Raw genomic sequence first — 22,291 nt, forward strand, 5'->3', positions numbered from 1 at the left:
GTGGATCTCAGAATTACGCGTTCTTGGAGGACTGTTAAGGATCATCCTTAGGATCTTATTTTGGATAACCTGTAATTCATCATGGTGATACTTGGCACAACTCTCCCAGATTGGCAAACCGTATTCTAATACTGGCAGGATAATCATTTTATGGACAGCAAGCTTGTTCTTCAGGGACAGTTTGGATTTTCTGTTTATCAGTGGGTAAGAGATTTAATTAGGATGTTGCCTTTGATTGATGTTTTTTCCACATGTGATCTGAATATAAGCTTGCTGTCCAGAACAAGACCGAGGTATCCCACCTCTCTCGACCATTCGATGGGTGAATTATTAATTTTAAGCCTGACGTCGTCAGGCGGAACAAGTCGACGTGAGTTTGAGTGGGGAAATAAGATGGCCTGTGTTTTAGCCGCATTGATGCAAAGCTTCCAGTTGTTGAAGAAGCCGGATAGAACATCCAGGCCTGCCTGAAGTTTTCTAGTCAGCGAACGGATCACTCGCCCTTTGTACATGATGGCAGTGTCGTCCGCGAACATGGACAGTACACCACCATCCGGAAGGGGAGGAACGTCTGACGTAAAGATGTTAAAGAGGATAGGACCCAAGAGGCTACCCTGGGGGACCCCAGCATCAACATTAAATGTATCAGACTGGGAGTTGTTCAAGCAGACCCTAAATGATCTACCCGACAGATAATTTTTGATGATTTTCACAAGGAAGATCGGGAAGTTGCACCGATGCAGCTTATAAACAAGACCATCGTGCCAGACGTTGTCAAACGCTTTCTCAACGTCCAACAACGCCATGGCAGTTGTTTTGGAAACAGACTTGTTCCGCCTGATAATGTTCGTTACCCGGGTGAGCTGGTGCACAGTGGAGTGCCCCTTCCTGAACCCAAATTGCTCTCTAAGGAAGATGTTGTTCTGATCAGCAAACTCTAGTATACGTCTCAGAATCAGTTTTTCGACCAATTTCAAAATAGATGAAAGGAGGCTAATGGGCCGGTAGCTTTTAGCGTCAGTGGGATCTTTCCCAGGTTTATGGATGGGGATAACTTTGGCGACCTTCCAACGGGACGGGAAGTAGCCAAGTTCCAAGCACTTATTGAAGATCTTTGCGAGGTGATGAAAGAAGTCAACGCTCAAATTTTTCAATTCGAGATTGACCACCCCATCGACACCCGCGGCCTTCATATTTTTACATGATTTGATGGCTGCCATTACCTCGTCTGCAGAAATTATAGATTCCTCTGGGACAACTAGAGGGGTCACAGCGATTCTGGACATTGTAGCTGCCACATCAGGCTCAAAGGGGCTCACCAGGGAACGACCAAGATTGTGAGAATTTACGAAATGCTGGCCTAGTGCATTAGCTTTTTCAGCTGGTGTTATTAGCTGAACTTGGCCAGCTTGTTGATCAGAATGGGAGAGAGGAGGGACAGGTCTCGGCTTGTTTTTCAGAAGTTTAGTTAATTTCCAGAAGGGGTTTGCACAATCTGGGAGAGAGCGAATATGACTTTCAAAGCTTTTGTTTCTGAGATCCACCAACCGGGCCTTAATGATTTTATTAAGACTATTGCAGTAAGACTTTAAGTGAGGCAGGCCAGAACGTTGATAATGGCGCCTAGTTGTGTTACGAAGTCTTATATAAGATTTAGTTAGGCTGTCTAGATTCAGAGTGTTACTAACCAGGTCAGAAGCAGGGATGTGTTGGTCACGGGCTAAGGATAGAGCCTCGTCGATGATCTGCAAGCACTGATCGATGTCGTCCGTCGATTCAAGCTCGATGTTGTAGCGGATGTTGGCGTCGATGAACTGCTGGAACCGTGGCAGTCAGCACGATGGTAGTTGCGACGACGAGCACGAAATCGATTGGCGGAGTAGCCCACTTCGGCCACCACTGGAAAGTGGTCGGAGCTCAGTTCCTGGTAGACGATCGGATTCGAAAGGTTTGCCATGTTGGTGATGAAAAAATCGATGGTCGAGTGGACACCAGAGCGACTCAACCGGGTGGGGGAGTCTGGGCTCAGGATGATGTACGAAGATGCTTGTAGGTCATTGTGGACGACTTTGCCATTTGGATTGCTTCGAGTGTTGCCCCAGGCTTGATGTTTGGCATTGAGGTCACCAGGCAAGATGAAGTTTTGCCGATGTCTGGTAAGCTTGACGAGGTCTTGTTTCAGATTAGAGGATGAATCGTTCCTTGAGCTGACTTGCGACGGACAGTAGGCGGCTATGATAATAATAGGGCCGACAGGGGTAGAAACCTCGACCCCAACCGCTTCGATGACTTTTAAGTTGAAACTGGGCAGCAGCTTACAGCAGATGTTCTTCCTCAACGCGATGACTACGCCTCCACCCGCTGAGTGGGTACGATCGAGCCGAACAACTCGAAAGTCGGGGAGGTAGATGTTGACGCCAGGTTTTAGATGTGTCTTGGTGATGATAGCTACGTCGATAGTCCGCCCGTTGAGGAAATCAGCGAATTCGATGGCTTTGCTCTTTAACGAGCAAGCGTTCCAGTTAGCGATGTTGATGCATTCACGGGCCATATTTGGTGAGGATGGAAACTGCTGCTTGCAGCTGTTCAGCTCTGGTTTTACAGTTGCGAAGGGCTACGAATGCTTCGGCCAGGAGATGCACGAACTCTTCTGTAGTGAGAAGGGAATCTGCGTTGTTTTCTTCGGCGTCATTCCAGTGGCAGGAGTTGTAAGCCCTGGGAGCCCCGGGGGAGGCGAGGAACGGCTCGATGCTGCGACATCGGCAAACGAGGTTGTAAGCCGATTATTCAGTGGGAGAGGTGGAAGCACTGGGATTGCACGTCGCGATGTGATGACTGGAAAATTTTGCTCGTTTTTCACTGGCACTGGGACTTTTCTCCGACCGGGTTGGTTGTTGATTGAGGCTCTTTTGCGGATCTCATTGAATTCCGCCCGCTTTGGGCAGGTACGACTGGTGGTCTTATGATCAGATCCACAATTTGCGCAGACAGGATCGGCCGTTTCCATCAATTGGCAGGCGTCGGGTGCGTGCGTTAGTCCGCATTTGATGCAGCGGGAGGCCATATGGCAGTTTTTAGTCCCATGTCCAAACAACAGGCAATTGGAACATTGGGTCACATCTCGATGAACTGGTTTGTAGCGCTCCCAGGCCACAATGAAGTGGAAAAGGGCACGAATGGACTGCAAATCCGCCAAACATGTTGAATTTTTCTCCAGGTTGATAAGGTACAATTGGTCGCGGTACTTCCGAGTCTTGTTGTGGCGTGACATCTTATGGATCCGTAATGGCTTGAGTCCATTTGCCTTCAGTTCCTCTAACAGAGTGTCAATTTCCATGTCTGGAAGACCACGGAGAACAACCTTGAGCGGTTTTTCTGCTTCAATGTCATGGGAGAAATATTCCACCTTACGCTGCTGCAGTATTACTTGCACCGCCTTGTAGTGATTCAATGCCGGAACCATCAGTTTGTAGCCGTCAGTACACATACGGATAGTGCATTTCAGTCCTTTCTCGATGTAAAAGACAATTGCTTCACGAAGACCTTCTGGAAATCCTTTCACATAGAAGGGTGGAATTTTCTCTTTTTTCACTATTTCGGGGTCCGTGGAGTTTTCCAAGACAGCAAATCTGTTGTTGGCCAAAAGCTTCTTAGCCGCCGAATCGGGGGCATTTCCAGGTCGAGGCCGTTTACCCGTACTAGAACCGGTTTTCGATTTACCCATGTCAGGGTTCACCGTAGCGTCGGTTTCCAACGCGAAAATAAAAACTTACGAACGAACGTACAAAGTGAACGGAGCGAAAATAAACAACTGTACTGCTCAACACGCTAGCAGAGAATGATGACTTGTTCTGATGATGAGCTGCTCTCAACACGGAATGTCCTTTTATAGCGTCACTCAGTGTGGAGAACTTGGGTATTTGGGGGAAGGACCAATCACGTGGAAGCATCTCTGCTTTCTTTCTTCGTCGCTTACGTTGGGTGATGAATGCGATGCCAATTGGCTGGCATTGTTAGCTAATGACTGAATGCGTGAAATCATTTCGTCTATGTTTTTGAAGTCTGCGTTAGGGAAATATACCAATGGTATGAAAAATGTATGTGGATATTCGACCTTCAATTTTTCCCGCAATTTCCACGAAGTAATAAGAAAATGGTAACTAAACTTGTCATGTTATACAAATCTTGTATGTTTTAGCTTTCCAACGGTATATTAACTATTGAAATCGGAACAGTTGTTCGAGCGCTATTAGCATCTAAAATCTTCCATTCCGCCAACCAAAAACGTTACATGTTCAATCCAGTTTTTCCAGAAGGTACCTTAGTATAGTGAAGAAAGACGTAGTCCCACGTCAAAAGAATGTGAGAAATTAAGAGAATAAGGAAGAGTGGTTGAGAAATAAAATAGGATTATAGTGAGATAGAGAACTGGAAGAAAGAAACAACATTAAGAGGACTAGTAAGATAGTAAAAGAAGAAGATACAGGGGTGAAGAGATAGAGAGGGACAAAAAGAATGAGATAGGCAGAGAAAAATATAGTTATAGCTTTGACACTTAATTTGTAATACAAATCTGACTTGATTTTCTGGGGTTTGATTATCCAGAAGTTTAGACTCGATTATCCGGAATATTTTTTTTTTCGCTGTTGATTTTTCAGTTTTACTTTGAAATTTTACCTTCACTATTTATTATATTTCCAGCATAGTTGATACCATTTCTGCCCTTGCCAGCATGTTTGAGACATGTCCGAGTTAAGTGATATTAATTGTCTGATTTATTTATTTTTGTTTCTCAAGACATTAGGTACCCCTTTTTCCCAGAGCAATAATTACTTGCTGCGCATTTGCATCATACAAGTAAAAAAAAACTGAAAAAATAACTACTCTACGTACGTTGATGGTAAAGTTCAATAACTTTTTGTGATTTGATTTCCGAAAAATTCGATATTCCGGGGTAAAAGAATTTTCGATACTCCGGATAATGGAGGCCGACCTATCGAGTAATTAGCATTATTCCTTTTTTAAATTCTTGAATTTGTTTCTGTGTGTAATTCATAGGGTAGCGAACGGCTTCGGCAGGGTTTCTGCAGCATTCCGTTCGAAGAAAACCACTGCCGAAGCCGCTCGCTACCCTACATGTCTGTACAAATTACGTTCAGTGAAAATAACGATTATACTCGAGAAAATGCAGAAAACTTTATACCGGGCAAAACAGACTGCTATAGTGAGAACCACAGCTCTACAGCTAACGTAATGCGGTTGACAAATTGGCATCACTGCTGCTTCTTGTTCTGCCAGACCATATGCTGTGTTCGATCGTTGCGAAGCAGCATACAAAGCGCGCGTGGAAATTCACTCACTGTACACATTGGAGATAGAAATAGCAGCGACCGTAAGGATCCGCCGCCGTACTGCGCCGTTTGTTGACTTGGCTTATCTTATAATTGTCAGTACAGTAATCCACAGCCCAACCGCAGTGTATTGCACCTACGACGACTAGCTGTGTGTACTCGAAACTATGGCCATCACACCATCACCAGCGCACGGAGAGCAAGCAAACGGAGATAAGAAAATCCGTCGCAGCGTAACAAACGAAGATGAACCAAAGCGGGGGGGCTGCTGCTGCTAGTGAACGCTACAGACACAGCAAATATTTGGAACATTGTCGTAGCAAGGGTAAGTATATGCTAACATGACATGCTGTCGATTAACTGGCCACGGCTTTGGTCTTATTGTCGCAATGCAATCAAAAAATAGATTTTATCACAGTCGAATGCTTGCAATACTTGCTCTGTATTTTGTTGTGTACTTTGTCTATTAACTTGCTTCTAATGTTTGATTTGGGTTCTTGACGGTAGAATTTTCACTCTATTTCAATTCTTCCCGACAACGTGTTGAAGTAATCCAAGCTGCTGTTTCCCGTTGGAAGATATTGCCAGTGTCTGTAGTTAAATCAGCTTTTGTTACAGAAAACTATTTTGCCACCGTTCGTGTACTTTTCTTTTCGTTATGCTCAATGCCATCGTAAACTAAAAACGAGTGTCAGGAAAACGGTATGCAGCGCATATTTGAACCCAAACGTAGGTACGTCTCGTGATTTGAGGATAATTTATTGCTACACACATACAATGGGTCCCATCTTCTTCACGAATTTCCCGGCAAGAAACAGTCGCTCGTTATGCGCCCGTAACGAGGTGACACACATCTTCCGTGGAGTTATTTCCATGCCATTTTTCATCGGAACGAATTCCAAAACTTTCGAGCATTCAGTCTTAATTGATAGAAGCACCAACTAAGCATCCAGCGCAGAGGAATTCCACCCGTACCGAAGTTGGTCACCTCTTCGCTCCATTAATATCGTTATGAAGCTCCCCGCATGAAAAATGCTTCCAAATTTGAGCGCGAAGAAAAACTTTCCGGAGTCGGAAATAAATTTCCTCCGGTGTCATACGCGATGGTGCCGCCTTCTGTACTGGGGCTGTTGCCTCCACCTTTTGAAACGCGCCGGATGAAAAGAAGCATTCTTCAAATTTTCCGAGTCGAGCGCTACATCAACTCAGCATGTTGCGAAATCGTCCCTGCGTTGACGCGTTCTGTTTACATGTACTCCTGAGCATGTTTGACACACACGCGATAAATTAATTTTAAATTCGGCAGTTTAGAAGACAGCCGAGCATATAAAATGCTTTTGTTTTAATTATCTGAGCAAAAATATAGTTGTAATATATTTGAGAATTTTTAACTGTGTCACCTGGTGGCTGCTTGAGATTTCCAGCCGAACAACATGTCAACCCCAGCTGTCAAGACGAATCTCGGTCCGGGTCGCTGGTTAAGCGGAAAAGCGAACTTGCACTAATCCAATGGTATTTATCACTTGGTGTCGACCACACAACAGCTTTTCGCTGTGGGAAAGGTTGAATGAAGTTTCACCGAAGGAAAAACACCTGGAGGATACTGAAACTGATTGGGAATGTTCGGGCGACTATGGATGGAAAGTTGATTCTGGCGGAAAACACCCACAGCGTTGCCGGCCCGCTATGGCACCACGTAGGACTGTGCAGGAGACCAACTGTTGGAACTATATTTTGTCTGGCAGGTTCAATCCCGGTGACTTGTGCTTGATTAGTTTCGGTAAACCGCAGAGAGCAGAATTGTAAGACCGACGGAAGAGAAGGAAAAATTAATTAATTAAGGAGATAGAGATCAGCAGGATAGACAATAAAAAATCGATGCATTCGAGGTTTTGTTTGGTGTTCCTGTTGGATGGGGGTTGAGCTAATTTCTTTTTAAATCTATTTCGTTCAGCTCAGCATTTATAAAATGAAAAAAAAAGTGTTTTAGGTTTCAGAATTCTAATAATTGATTAATATTTGTATTCATTCGCTTGAGTTAAATTGTGAGAAGGTCACACCAACCCCACGACTAACAAAACGCATCCCATTTTCTCATATCACCTTTTCGTTAACCAAAGCTAATTCAAATGAAGACAAATCCCTACCGCAATCGGTTTCTCAAGGAAGCCACATATGCAAACAGAACGGTGAGAAGGATCGCTCCGGGTGGTGTGGATTTCGCCTTCACCATTTCGCATCCTGCTTCAGGAGAAAATCTTCCCTCTGTCGGGAACTTTACTGCTGCAGTCTGGCCGCAGTGTTGTTCGATTGTTTGCTCACAACTCCGTGTTTGCATCGAGTTTGCTAAACCTCAAACTCTATTCGATTAACCACCCGCCAGACGAAGAAGTTGAACAGAAATCGAAAAATAGTTGTGGCTGAAATTAGTTGTATTTCCATTTCCTGGCGAACTTTCGTCATCTTATTCGATACAGATGGAGATGAACAGGCGACTATTGATTTTATAACTACACAAAGAGCAGTTTGACACGATAAAGTGTTATTGAATATTTCGATTTTCATATTAGTATAATATAAATAACGATGTTGACACACTTTTTACCTTCATTAAAACCACTATTAATGCAATCCAGTCGAGTGTGAATAATATTTTATACCAATGTTCATTTGCCGTGCTGCAATATTTTGAACACGAAGGCATAAAATTAAATTTTAATTGATCTATTTACTTTCAATTTATACAATAATTATAATCGCCTGTAATCATAAAGGCATCCTAGCTCGGACCATTAGGCCGGCAATCTGACCGACCGAGGTCCCGAACGTGGTCAGTGTTGGGTTGTCCGACCGGCAACAAATAAAGCGATTATCGTGCCGCCCAGTAACCCTGCTGCGTTCAATCGGGAGCGGCGTGAGGGATAAGCTTCAATATGCGCTCGTTACGGTTGCTGGTGAACCCTTTAGGGACAATGCACGCAAGTGTAAAATGATTGCTTTTCTCCGGCGGAGCCTGTCGGTGGGACCAGTGTGTCTGGTCCGAGAGTAATAACCGATGCCTTGTTTTTAGATCCTATCTGCAGTGGAGATAGAGCATAGAGAAAGCATCCTAATCAGCGGGTAAACATCCGATGGTTGAGAATTAGTTTTAGTTCATCATCAGCAATCTCAATTATCATTATTTCGATTTAGAAAAATGTTTCATCAATTGTATCACTCATATTCTGACAGCCAATTTTCTGCTAAATTGTAAACGCTACAATTATTGACATATAATAGAAACTTATTAACTAGAAGTAAAACTGACATTTCGTTTCGCATTTCGGTAACAAAAAAAAAAACGAACACGAAAGGAAGAGCTGTCTTCTTTGTGGCAGCTCTGATATATTGATTGTTCAGTCAATTAAATACGTCCAAACCGATCGGAATCGAATCGATTTGACCAAACTTCGTTCCTACGAGGTAACAGTTCCTCTGACTAGAGCCGACAAGTGGGAGTTCCTCCCGTAGGAATAATTTGACACTTTTTCACAAACTGCTGTCTCTGGATTTCGCTGGGGAGGGGGGAAGGAATTGTCTTCTTCAATCAAGGCTGTCTGGCTTCGATGCTGATTGAAATTGACGGTTTCTGTTGGGATTTTAGATGCCATCGTTTTGTTGTTCCATAGCTTTGTTTTGGAAAGTGATCTGGGTTTTGGCTAGCGAGAGAGAGAGAGAGAGAGAGAGAGAGAGAGAGAGAGAGAGCAATTTGACGTTGCTGAGTGCCTATTCGAGCGATTGAGTTGACAATGATACTTTGCGAACAATGACAGCACAGTCAGGTTTATTGTCAAAAGGGGAAAATATGACTAAATTTATTGAACCCGAAGTCGTGGTTCTTGAAAATTATATTTATATAACTAATGTCGTTTTCGTTTTCGCGGTGTAGCTACACTTTTTCCGGACTATACTTTGCAGCTTCAAATAAAACATTTTCAGTGTCGTTGCATTGGTAGTAGTAATAGTAATAGTGATAGTGGGATAGCTGTCAATTCGTTTTGTTTTGGTCTTTATCGCATTCGTCATTTTGTCTCGTTTCCATTTCATATGTCCATCTCGCAAATGTGCTGAAAAAAAATTTACCTGACACTTTACCACGTGGAACGAGAACCAAAACAAACCAGTTTTGAGACATACGTGTGAATGTATTGGTAACTTCCTACAGTACACTCTGCTTTTTTCGGGTGTCGTCAGGGACAGAAAAAGTGTAGGGAGAGACAGAAAAAGGGTAGTCCGAAAAGTCAAATAAAACATTTACGGTGTCAAAAGTGTCGTTTGAGTGTAGCTACACCGCGAAAACGAAAACGGCATAAGTCAAACTAAAATTTGTCGTTATTCTCATGATTTGTTTAATCCCTCATCCAGAGCCTTTGATGGTCATTTTTTTCTCAATGTTAGGGTTCTGCATTAAGGCTTATTGATGGAGTGCATAGGATTCAGCGGCAGGGCTCAAAAGTTTGAACTTCTCAAGAAAAGTCCCCATCAAATTTCATGATTCCTAGATAAACTCTATAAAACAAACCTATTTTACTAAAACCACGAAGAGAAAAACATTTCTGTTTCGAGTTTTCTCCTGTTCTTTTATTACTTTCTATTACTCAGCTTTGTTGCTGTCAAATGGTATAACTGGGAAAAGAGGTGTGACTTAATTATTTCCAGTTATACCATTCTACAACGTTCGAAAATTTTTATTTCGTATGTCGTAATACTAATGTACGAAAAATACACCTCATTCATTCTGGCTCAGAGCGATCTTCCGATAAGCCCCACCTTTATTTTTAATCCCTACAAATTTTCTCACTTTCGTTACACGGATGTATCTACAACAATGATTTCTTGTGGACATTCTGTCGAGCCGGACCGATAAAGCTCTCATAAAGGCAACGAAATAACATGTATTGTGTCGCAGACAGTGATGGAAACGGAACGAATATGATGCAATCGTCGTTTATTCATCACATGTACACTTCATGAAGTATACAGACCGCGACTAAACTTGAATCCTCTCAACCCATAATGAAATGATGATATGGTGCATAGGTTTCTGGGAGAAAACAAACACATGACTAGACTACATCAGCTCTGAGAAGCGATTCGCTCGTTGCGTTTGTCTCTCCATAGGCCGGTAGTTAGGGGAAGAAAGGATAGCAACAGGAGAATATCATGTCGCCTGAACAGCAGCAGAGGTGTGGTGCGGTGAGAGGGAAAGTGTGGGGGGAGGGGGTACTTCGGCAGCGGTTGAGTTTAAGCGAGAGTAGGAGAGCATACACTGTCATTTTCTTTCTTTTTCCGACAAAAAAATCATCTTCATGAGTCTAAAGAATAAGGATATAACAAGTTCTGATCGCTCTGTGTAACAGAGACGAATAACTTCATATACCGAGTTGTGCACATTGAGAACCACTTGTTGTGGTGTACACTAATGAATAGAAATATATCGTAAAGAGGAAAGCAAAGAGAGTGCACCAGCACCGATACTTTGTTTTTCGCATACTGACGACGATGTCAACGCATCTTTGGGTTGTTTTATATGTATTCATTAATCGCTAGAGGTGATTTTTTTCCTTCGCTGGTCGCAGATTGGTGCGTATTTGACATTGCCGACGGTAGACATTAGTATGAAGGTGAAAATTCTGCTGTGATGTCAAACTATAACCGTTTTGTTTTAATACGCAATAGCGTAAGTGCTGCATTTCTGTTATCTGCTGCCATCCAGCACAAGAACAAGTATAAATCACAACCAGCCCTTCTCAAGGCCACCAACACATTCTTGAGGCAATGTTGAATTTTTCTTGCCTTGCGAATGCTGAAATTTGCGGTTTTCCGTCTGTTACACATGATGAAAAATCTTAACTACTTCAATCACATAATTGTGGAGCACCAACAGGTGCTATTATATTCGACAACAGTAACAAACTGGCAAGTTTGTTCAATTATCATCATTTGGGATTCTAGTTTCTCTTCAGTATAATTGCCTGCCATTTCCAATAATTCTGCAGCTACCGAAAACTCCAAAACAGCCGCCAGATAGACAGGTGCTTAAGTATCAACGCGCCCAGCGCGATCAGCCAGAAATTGAAACCCGGTTTTTCTTTCTCCGACACGATCAGCATCCAACGTTAGTGTGGCATCGATGCAGTCAGGGAATGAATCATACATAAATCATAAAGCGCGCATTCCTAGTCAACTAGGTATATTCTGTCGACCTTGTTAGGGAATGAAGAATTGTGCGACCAATCAGAGGTCGACATTTGCGTTTCGACAAGGCTTGATAATTTTCAATAGTACAATCGTTCGAAGAATCAGATTACAACTTTCTGCATTTGGACGGGTGCTTGGTTGATTTTCCAATCGATTACTGCAAAAATTACGAAAATCGGTTGGAAACTGGCTGAGCTTAAAACTTTTGAAATTGGACAATTTTCGTGACGCTCTTGATGTTTTTGGTTTTTGAAATTGGATCCCTGTAATGAAATTGGTCCCCTGTACATGTTGCCGTAAGACGTATTTCTGTGCAAAAAATTAAAGCTGCCTGAATACATTTTTCTAAAAGAGGTATTTATGGTGAAAAACATTGCCGAAGACATGAACACTTTGGAAACAATTGTTAAGGAGTTATGAGGTTTTGCGCGCCAACGAACCAATTTGCCCCACTGTGTGACGGTGGAAAGGCTCGCTGTCTAAATACATTTTTGAACAAACATGTCAAATGAGTACTCGCCACCACGACGGTTTTTTTGTGTGCATTGACATTTTTCCTAGGAATGAGAATTACGCACGTTGTGTGCGGAGGTTTTGGAAATTACTTGTATCATTGATCTTCTAATAATATTTCTCAACATAGATGGAACGAAGTAGGCAGAAATAGGCCAAAAATCGCCAAACGAATGACAGTGTGCATCTTTTTGATGTGCGAGTGTCGATTGATCATCCTATTCTTTCTCTGAGTGGCGAAGGTTGTTCTACATTTACGAGGGTTAGCCTACTGTGATGCACGCTAAGGAAGCAATATCAAATGAAAATGTTGACCGTTTACAAGCCTGAACAGGGCTACAACATTGTAGAACATCGTCTAACTCTATCTGCAAAGATAATGCAAATCTGCGGTCGAATAATTAACCTAGTGTCTTCAGTAGGGTGTCCCAAAATTGCATCAAGTCTGGAATCCCGGGGGCTCACCCTCCAGATGATAGGAAATGGTGTTACGAACAAACTTTTGTTCGGCAGCAGCTCTAGAAAATGATGATTTCAACTGGCCCCGATGACTTTTTTGAAAAAAAAAAAATGCCCAGTAATTCAATTTTCCATGAAACTAAATCCTTTTATATTTTTTGCAAGTTGTCCAAGTGCAAGTCAGGGCCCAAACCATAAGGGAAAAATTCGTTTCCGATCGATTATCGTTATTTTCCTAAACAATTTCTATCCTCTGAGAAGGAGATTTTTCAAGTACATTTTGACATTCAATCAATAATAGTGGGTATTAGACCTAACTCTATCACCTACTGAATACCATTAAAAGTAAGGTAATTTCATGGGGAAGAACTTTGCCAAAGACTGCATGGCTCTATAATAACTTGGTTTTGAGTTATACGTGATTTACTGTGAAATAAAAAGTTAAATTTTAATGTTCATGTTCAAGGTTGCATACTCAATTTTCGGGTGCTCTTTCGCCGCGTGTCGATAGCTTGCTCCATAAGTACAATGTGGAGAAACGATGTATGACAAACTTTTAGTCCCTGACTTCAAGTTTGTCAAATAGTGTAATGTGCGCTAGTTTTTATGCCTGAAGCGTGAGAGCCCAGTCAATATTCGCCGCGAACATTGGCTAAATATCTCACTGAATATGGGTTCTCACAGTTCAGGCAAAAAAGTTAGAGCATTGCTTTCTTCGACAAACTTGAAGCATTACTTAAGAACGGCAAGTTCGTGGTACATCATGTTTCAAAATTGTACTTGTGGAGCGAACTTTCGGCACGCGGCTAATTACTCACTTTTAATCACTTTTAATAATAATAAATAATAAATAACTGAATGGTACTTCTCTCAGGAAGTTCGGCTACATAGGGATGTGAAATGAAAATATCAAACCTAAAAAAGTGAAAAATATGTCCAATTTAAAATGCTATTAAATCGGTTAGTATTCGATGGATTTCCTTCGTTCTTGCAGCAATAGATTGGAAAATCTTCTAAGATTCTTCCCAAAAGAAGATAATTGTAATTTTATTATTCACACTATTGTACTGTTGAAAATAGTCGAGCCTTGTCAAAACGAAAAATTCGACCTCTGATTGGTCGTTATATGTTTGCTTCCCAAGCACGGTCGACAGAATCATATGCCGTGCAATTTTAAACATGCTATTTGGCCTATATATATTTCAGCCGAAGCCGCTCATAATAATTATAGAAAGCGACAACAGCAGTTGTCCTCCCTTAGCAGCAGCACTAGCAGTGCAGTGGATACCAGCGATGGCGGATAGCGGCCACAGCTGTTGGATAGCGCAGCGGATTCCAGCAACGATAGCAGCTGGGCCAGCTGATGCAGGGACAGTGGATACCAATGGCAGCGTATAGCGGCCACAACTGTGGCATGGCTATGGATAGCGAACTAGTTGCAGCGGATTTCAGCATCGATAGCGGCTGATGCAGCGAGTCACTCAAGTGAAATGCAGTCTCTGTGCGATAGTGGGCACTAGTAAATGCATTCAATGAAAAGTTGACTCATTTTGACAACACGTGAGCCATCTAGTTTTGAGTGTTAAATCAGCTTTTCACTGTTCACTTTATCACAAGGAATACTTTATTCGCACTGTCAGTGATAACACAAAGATGTGGTCGGCATCTTATTCGATACTAAAATGAACAATAAATTGTCCTTTTCAGGGTGAAAAAAAAAAAACTTGATCGAAGAGTTAATATTTGCTAATGAGTTAATTCACAATTTAAAATTTGTAAAAGTTATAAATTTCACTTCATCTCCGTGTCTCAAAACGTACTGAATTATCTTTTCCTTCAGTCATGAGCACGACATCCGAAAAAATTTCAACTCAAAATTTAAAAATTGTCAAGCCTCAACCATAGCAAGCTCTTACTATAATATTGAAAATGGTCAATCCTTGTTGAAGCGAAAAAAATTCGATTCATCTGATTAGTCAACATTTATTTACTAGAAAAAATGACTGACACGCAAGCAGCCCGGTTATCTTTCTTGTAAAAGTATTCTACTTCAACCTTGCGGTCGTGGCTTTGCACACAACCCTCCCGTTATTTTTACAGATTACTATATGGTTTTCGTAACGGAAGTAGCACGACAACGGCTGTAGTCGAGCTTGTCGACAAGATATTGAAAGAAACTGATGCAAAAGAATTTTGAGGCGCTATTCCTGATTACAAAAAAAGTATTCGATATGGTTACAAGGGACAGGCAAACATTGTTATTCATTGCTACTTGAGTAATAGAAATGACTACGTCACTTACGATGGAGAAATAAGCTCCAGAAAAGACATAAGTACTAGAGTCCCACAGGGGAGTAGCATTGACACTTTACTTTTCCTACCCTATATGAACGATATCGGTGAAATCAACTGGCCGAGGGTTCTGAGATTTAGTCTACATTCAATGAACATCAAAAGCCTTGCAAAAAATGTCTTTAAATTATTTATGAATTACACTTTTTATACCCATCGGTGCAATTATACACGGACTCCGCCCATAAAAAGCTACCAATCCTCGGTCTGTGTGAAGAACAGCCTTTGATTCTGATTCACAACTGCTTACACAATCCACATCAATTGGTTTCACAACACCAGACAAATCTTCAAAATCATTCTAATTTCGGTCAAAAACGATTTTTTATTAGCCCCTACAAAATAAAATACCTTAACAAAAGCTTTACAACAAATAACCAACAGTTTGTCCTTTAAAATCCAAATTCAGCAGCTCTTGCGAGAGCAATCTTCGCAACTAATAGTTTAATATAGCGGTTATTCTTTTTCTTCTTTTCCTACTGTAACGCTACTAAACAATAGTCATAGTTTAATTTTTAGTCATTAATAAACGTAGATCTTGGCTGATAAACGACCGGATAATGCGTACCATGCAAGTGCACCTACAGGAATAAAATAGACCCCACTTGTGATCCTTAGCCTCACATCCAGCCACTCCTATCCCAACCTCCACAAGGTGCCAGCTGGAATACGTGCAACGAAGGAAGATCGGGTAACCAACCCTGGTGGGAGCTTGGTCGTATGCTGATAGGGAAGGAGGGCTCTTTTGAATTTCCGAGCATCTGTCCTCCATGTTAGGAGCGGCTCAAAACGGCGTCTGTACTCCATGTTACCGTTACCGTTCTCGTACCAACGTGGGATACTAAACAGTGTTGTGTAAGATGGCCCTCCGGCGAGACACAGAGCGTTGGTGCGCAGACTTTACAAGCCGCCACCGTAAAACACCCACAAGTAATGAACGAGGAACAAAGAAATTCGGACTGGAACACACCCACGGACACACACAGACCCATGCAACGAAAACGGACTAACGATTGGGAACTCGGGACGTTGAACTGCATCTCTCAATTTCAAAGGGTGCACTCGAGTGCTCTCCGAAGTATTGAAATCCCGCAGGTTCGACGTCGTAGCGCTGCAGGAGGTGTGCTGGAAGGGCTCAATGGTACTTACGTTCAGGGATGGGCATGTCATCTACCAGAGCTGCGGCAACACACATGAGCTAGGGACAGATTTTATAGTAATGGGCGAGCATCATAAACGTGCACAGCCCTTGCCTCGGAAGTACCGAAGACGATAAGGATGAATTCTACGCGCAGTTGGAGCGTGAGTACGACCACTGCCTGAAACATGATATCAATATCGTCGTCGGGGATTTCATCGCTTAGGCCTCGACCACGGTAGGACATACACGTCGCGTGTTGTTATTGTTTTTTCGTTTTACTGTTTTTTTACAGTTTTGTTCGTTTAATTTGTGTCCTGTGAAGCGAAGGTTGTTCCGCTTCTTCGTCATAAGACCAGCGAAGGTTGTTCCGCTGGCCCGTGAGTGCGAGTGCTACAGGTGTTTTGCTCGCCGGATAGGGTAAGCTGCGCTATTGGCTACCCCCGGCTAAGTGCCAAGGAGCAGAAGAACACCACCCGCCGAGGATTGTTGCAGCAGAAGGGTTCGGATACTGCCGCTGCCGTGATCTACCGGAGCAGCTTGGACATCAACCGCTTTTGGGAAGTGCTGCCACCACAACAGCGTAGAGGAAAATCCGGAATAAATCGCGATAAGTGTTTATTTTGTTTGTTTTCTTTTCTCGGAGCGGAGCTTATAAAGATGGGCCCGGAGAAGCTGGCTACCTGTTTGCACCGTCTGATTGCAAGAATTTGGAATACAGAACGGCTACCGGAGGAATGGAATGATGGGGTTATCTACCTTATATTTATAGGTAAGGTGACAAATTGGACTGTGGGAACTAACGTGCGATCACCGTCCCGAATGCCGCCGCCTACAAAGTGCTTTCTCAAATCATTGTCCGCCGCCTCTCACCCCTAGCCAACAGATTTTTGAGAAGTTATCAGGCCGGCTTCGTGGATGGACGATCTACGACGGACCAAATCTTTACCGTGACTACAGAACCCCCACGCACCACCTATTCATCGACTTCAAAGCCGTGTATAACACTATCGATCGAAAAGAGCTACGGTGGATGGTACGGAGTGCTGTGTGCGGATTTCGTGTGGATTATCGGGTCCATTTGAATCCCGCGTGGGCTTCAACAGGGTCATGGTCACTCCTGCCTGTTATTCAACATTACGCTTCAGGGTGTAATGAATCGAGCGGACATCAACACGCGGGGTACGATTTTCAACAAATCCAGTCAATTCGTTTGTTTTGCTGATGATAGGGATATTGTCGGCAGAACAACTGCAGTGGTGGCAGAACAGTACACGAGCGAGACTAAAACGGGAAGCAGCGAGGATAGGGTTGCAGATAAATACGTCTAAAACGAACTATATGCTAGCCGGCGGAACCGAAGCCGACCGACAACACATAGGCAGTAGCATTACGATCGACGGCGATGAGTTCGAGGTAGTCGATGAATTTTTCTATCTTGGCTCACTGGTTACTGAGGACAATGATACCAGCCGAGAGATCCGGAGGCGTATTATCAGCGAAAGTCGTGCCTACTATGAGTTCCACAAGCAATTGCGGTCAAACAGACTAAGCCCCCGAACGAAGTGTAACCTGTACAAAATACTCATAAGACCGGTTATTTTCTACGGGCATGAAACGTGGACAATGCTCGAGGAGGACCTGCAAGTGCTCGGAGTTTTCGAATGACGAGTACCAAGGACGATCTTTGGCGGCGTGCAGGAGAACGGAATATGGAGGCGAAGAATGAACCATGAGCTCGCGTAACTCTACGGTGAACCCAGTATTCAGAAAGTGGCTAAAGTTGGACGGAGACGTTGGGCAGGGCATGTTGCAAGAATGCCGGACAACTACCCTGCGAAGATGGTGTTTGCCTCGAATCCGGTAGGAAGAAGACGACCAGGGGCACAGCGAGCAAGATGGGTAGACCAGGTGGAGCTAGATCTGGCAGAGAGTAGACGGTGTTCCATGGATTGGAGAGCGGCAGCTAATAACCGAGTGAATTGGAGAAACTTTGTGAAACAGGCCATGCCATTATGATGAAATGCCAAATTAAAAAATAATAAATAAAAAAAAAAACAAATAAGCGTAGTAGGATATAAAATCCACTAGATATAGTTGATTTTCCTTCTTCCCCCTTAGAGTATTCAAATTAGTTCACAACCAGTATAGCTTTAGCATTTTTCTTCTATTGCATTTTTATGAGCAGTTGAGACTTGAGTGTCCATTACCTCAACTTAGCTTCTGGTGTGGCGGTGTACGGAAAGATACTAAAAAGAAAAATATAATAAAAAAGAAAAGAGAAAAACGCAAATAATCTGTGTTTATCCCGCAAATTTAAATGCGTTGTTTTTTCTCGTGAAATGATGTATGATGTCACTAATTCAATACAAAAATTGGATGGCTTCCATGAATCCAAAGGCTCAAAATCCGGAAGAAGCGTAAACGCATATCAAGCAAAATAGACTTTAAATTTATGTACAAGTAGATATGATATTATTTTGCCATTTATGAGGTTTGATTTTTGTTATTTAATAGTGAAAATTTTACAAAATAATAAAACCAAATAATGATTGGAATGATGTTTGAATGATTCTTTCTGAAAAAAGACAGAATTTGGAAAGAGAAAAACACCAAAATATAATTATAAATCGTATATCTCGAAAAACCATTACGATTTTTTTCTTCGAATACTTAACAAGGTTATTTTAACATTGATAGTGGATTGAATTCGGAGAGATTATAATTTGACGAAAAAAAGCAAATTTTTACGGTGTATAATTTCTTAGAGGGACAAATTTGTAAATAATAACTCCCGAAAACACCATATCGATTAAAGAATTCAGCTAGGCTTCAAAATCATTTTCAAGATCAATATTTGATCAAAAAGTTTGTTTCGGTGAAGATTTATTCTGTAATTTGGGGTCAGCTATTTAGAAGTATATGCCCATAAATCGGCAAAGATTTATCAAACGAAAAATAATCATTGCATCAGATATAAACGGATTCGATAGCTTAGTATAATAAATCAAGATACTGACAGAATTCATTTTAAGGTTCTCATAAGTATCTTGCAATTTTGTGTTATACAGTTTCTATCAAGATCAGTAGAATTGAAAAGTCATATTTAGTTTATTGTGTGTTAGTTTATTGTATATTTTCTGTCACGCTGATATTTTCATATCGGCTTCTAGTGTTCTTGGTATCTTCTATCATTTTGGATTGTTATTTTCTATTCAACGTCAATCTTTTGTTAAAGTTACTCCCGGTGTTTCATTCTCAGGATTTGTTTATTTCATACAACCTTTATTAAAAGGTATGCTAAAAAAATGACCGTATCTCACGAAAAAAATTTTTATTTTCATTTTCTATCCCCTCTGGCTGATACGAGTTCACGTGTGGACATACGAATGTGTCCCTCCGGCTCGGACGCCCGAAGCACCTCAAGCTGTAGCACGCTAAAGCTCAACACTGCAGGCGACCGTAACTTTCATCCAATTTCCGCTTATCAAGCAGCCAATAAATTGCCAACTAATCCGACATCGCCAATCGTCGCCGTCATTAGCAACCCAGAAAGCGTCTTCTAATTGACTCCGGCTAATTGAGAAATAATTCATCGCCAGTATTTATCTTTCACGTTCGGGCGGAAAGCCAACCTGATTGTCTGTGTCGTACGGTTGGCGGCAGGCGTTGGCACAGCACGACAGGATAGTTTATCGACGATAATGAAGAACGTTATTGTGCTAGTTTCCAACGGCCAAACACACGCCACGGATCAAAGACACTCGGCAAATTGATTGGATGCCATTGTTGGCTTTGGAATGGCTGCAGCGCACCGTAGGGAGCCAACAGGGAGCAAGATTACAAAAGCAGGAAAGTTTTTCATGTCAACATGGAACGACAAAAAAAAGTCGAACAAAGCAACTTCGAATTCATAATTGAAATCAACTCCATTATTCCTAATAGAATTGTGCAATATTGATTCGCCAGAAATAAAGTGAATAAAATCGCGATACACCGCGATTCCATTACCGCTTTCACCTAGTTTCGTGTAGTTCGGCTGCCCGTGGGAAACTTGAAAACCACTCTCATCCAATTTGTAACCAGTCCTTTCCACTGTCAGGAAAATTAATGCAAATTTATTCAACCACTGCAGCCGCGGCCTGCTCCCGCCAGTTTGTCGACCCAGCAAGCGGCAAGGACACTGCCGGGCAGGCGAGCATCGGAAAAGACGAAGTCACTTGGTGAAAGAAGGTTGCACTGAAATGCAAAAAGAAACTCTCACCGGCTTCATTGTTCCACGACGGACGGACGGACGGTCGATCGGTCGGCCTCTAAAGCACGGCTGAAACGCGTGTGGAGCAGCGGGCGGTGGAGGAGAAAAAATTGAATCTGTTAGCCCGATAATGCGCGATTGGAAGGGGAAAACATAAAGCGGTCCAGTGCTGAAAGCACCAAAACATCGCACAGGACGGAAAGCATGAAAAATCAGTTGTCGGCTATTAGTCAATGCAAATGAACTACCTGCTTTTTGCATCTGCAGCAATCACGCGCCGGGCCAGGGCGGATAATGCTAATGGAACTGCCGCAGAGGAGAAGCTTTTCCGAATGGCGAACGCGCAAAGTACTTTCGCTGTATCAGCGAGATCAATCATCCGGCGATTTTTTTTTTGCTTGAAGTAAAAAACGACGACAACCGGTTAGTAGGTACTCATGAATGTGAAACAGCAAGCAGATGTGGCGCACAGGATGAGAAGAGCAAACATATCGTTCCACATGATTTACACGACAGCTGATATGACAATTGTGATCCGAAAGGCGAAGGCGAATCCCACTCGAACATGCTCACGCTTTTCAATTCACACATGATGGCTCCTGTTGCCCTTCGGGAGAAAGGTTATCATTTCTGCAGAGCAGCAGAGGAGCAAACCGTTTGGTAAAATAAAGATATAGGATGTGAAAAAAAGGAATCGGAAACTGTACAGCAAATGACAGCCCCTATACCAGCATTATTGGATGAAATTTTTATGATTCGTTTTAAGTCGCTCTTTTCTTGTTTTATTGTACTATTGGAGTCTTTTTTTGAAGGCAATTTTCCGCAACTCGTAGGTCTCTACTCTGAATACGCGAATTGAAAGATGAGTTACGTTTGTTTCTGCCGGGTGATGTGGGCGTGAGAACAAATCACGTGGAAGTAACGTAATCTGTCTATCATAAGTGTTGTAGGATTGCTGTTTTATTATAACTTGATAGAGTAGGAAATTTAAGAGTACTGAAATTTAATCTGCTTGTCCTGATGTTACAATCATATAATTTAAGCATGTTTTATTGACTAAGTTAGCATACATTCAGTGTTATACTCTACTCCACTGCATTGTAATGCAGAATAAAAACGAATTCCTTGTCTATGGAACTGTTTCATATCTAGCATTTTCAAATAATAAAAAGTTACTAAGCCGAGACTTCATCCAATTAAAGATTTCTGCATTACATGTTTATCGAGCTGTTCTTTATAAAAATTATATAAATAACTAACTGGCCCGGCAAACTACGCCCCCCCCCCCCCTTTCAGAGTAAAAAGAGGTGTCAAGAAACATTTCTTGTACTCTAAAATCTTCACATTCCCGATTTAATTCCATTTGCCTGATTGTTTCTAAGTTATCCAGAAATTTGTTTCATTTGTGTTGGACTCCTCGCTCCCAGAGGAGGGAGGGATGTTAAATCACCATAGAAATGATTTTTGCTTCCAAAAACTTCCACATGCTTAACTTTGTCCGTTTACTCGATTAGTTCTTGAGTTCATTCAAATCGCAGTCAACAGGGATTACTAGTTATATCGTAAGAAAAAAGGAGAAGAGATTGTACCAACACCGAGAGTTATTACCTAACTAGAATACTGACTACGATATGAACGCATCTTAGGCTTGATTTGTATTGTTTTCAAAATCGCTAGCAGTGATTTTTTTCTCATTTAGAAATCTGTTTATTTTGCCATTTGGCGTAAAAGATTAGCTATGGGTCATTCCATACGAAGTGACCACGAAAAAGCACAAACTTTGACATGACCATCACAGATTTTGCTCAAAGTTGGGAGAATTATTCATCTACTGTCACTTTGGAAAAATCCCAAATTTAGTGCCACCTTAATAAAATAATAAAAAAAAGGATACCCCTCGCTCTGTGGGACCCCCTGTTTATTGCAAAGTCACGCATTTTTGTTCAAAATTTCTTTTCTCTTTTTCTTACAATTCATAGACGT

General features: G+C 42.0%; 1 protein-coding gene across 1 annotated transcript in view; it reads right to left on the bottom strand.

Annotated features, from left to right (window-relative positions):
* Positions 1-147, bottom strand: part of LOC129728153 (uncharacterized) — a 41,445-nt gene extending 41,298 nt beyond the window's left edge. Inside the window, exon 1 of the mRNA XM_055686568.1 lies at positions 18-147. Within this exon, the coding sequence (XP_055542543.1) occupies positions 18-147 (130 nt within the window). The remainder of the gene's footprint in view (positions 1-17) is intronic.
* Between the last annotated feature and the right edge of the window lie 22,144 nt (positions 148-22,291).

The sequence above is a fragment of the Wyeomyia smithii genome, chromosome 3 (genome assembly GCF_029784165.1).
Source record: "Wyeomyia smithii strain HCP4-BCI-WySm-NY-G18 chromosome 3, ASM2978416v1, whole genome shotgun sequence".
Classification (NCBI taxonomy): domain Eukaryota; kingdom Metazoa; phylum Arthropoda; class Insecta; order Diptera; family Culicidae; genus Wyeomyia; species Wyeomyia smithii.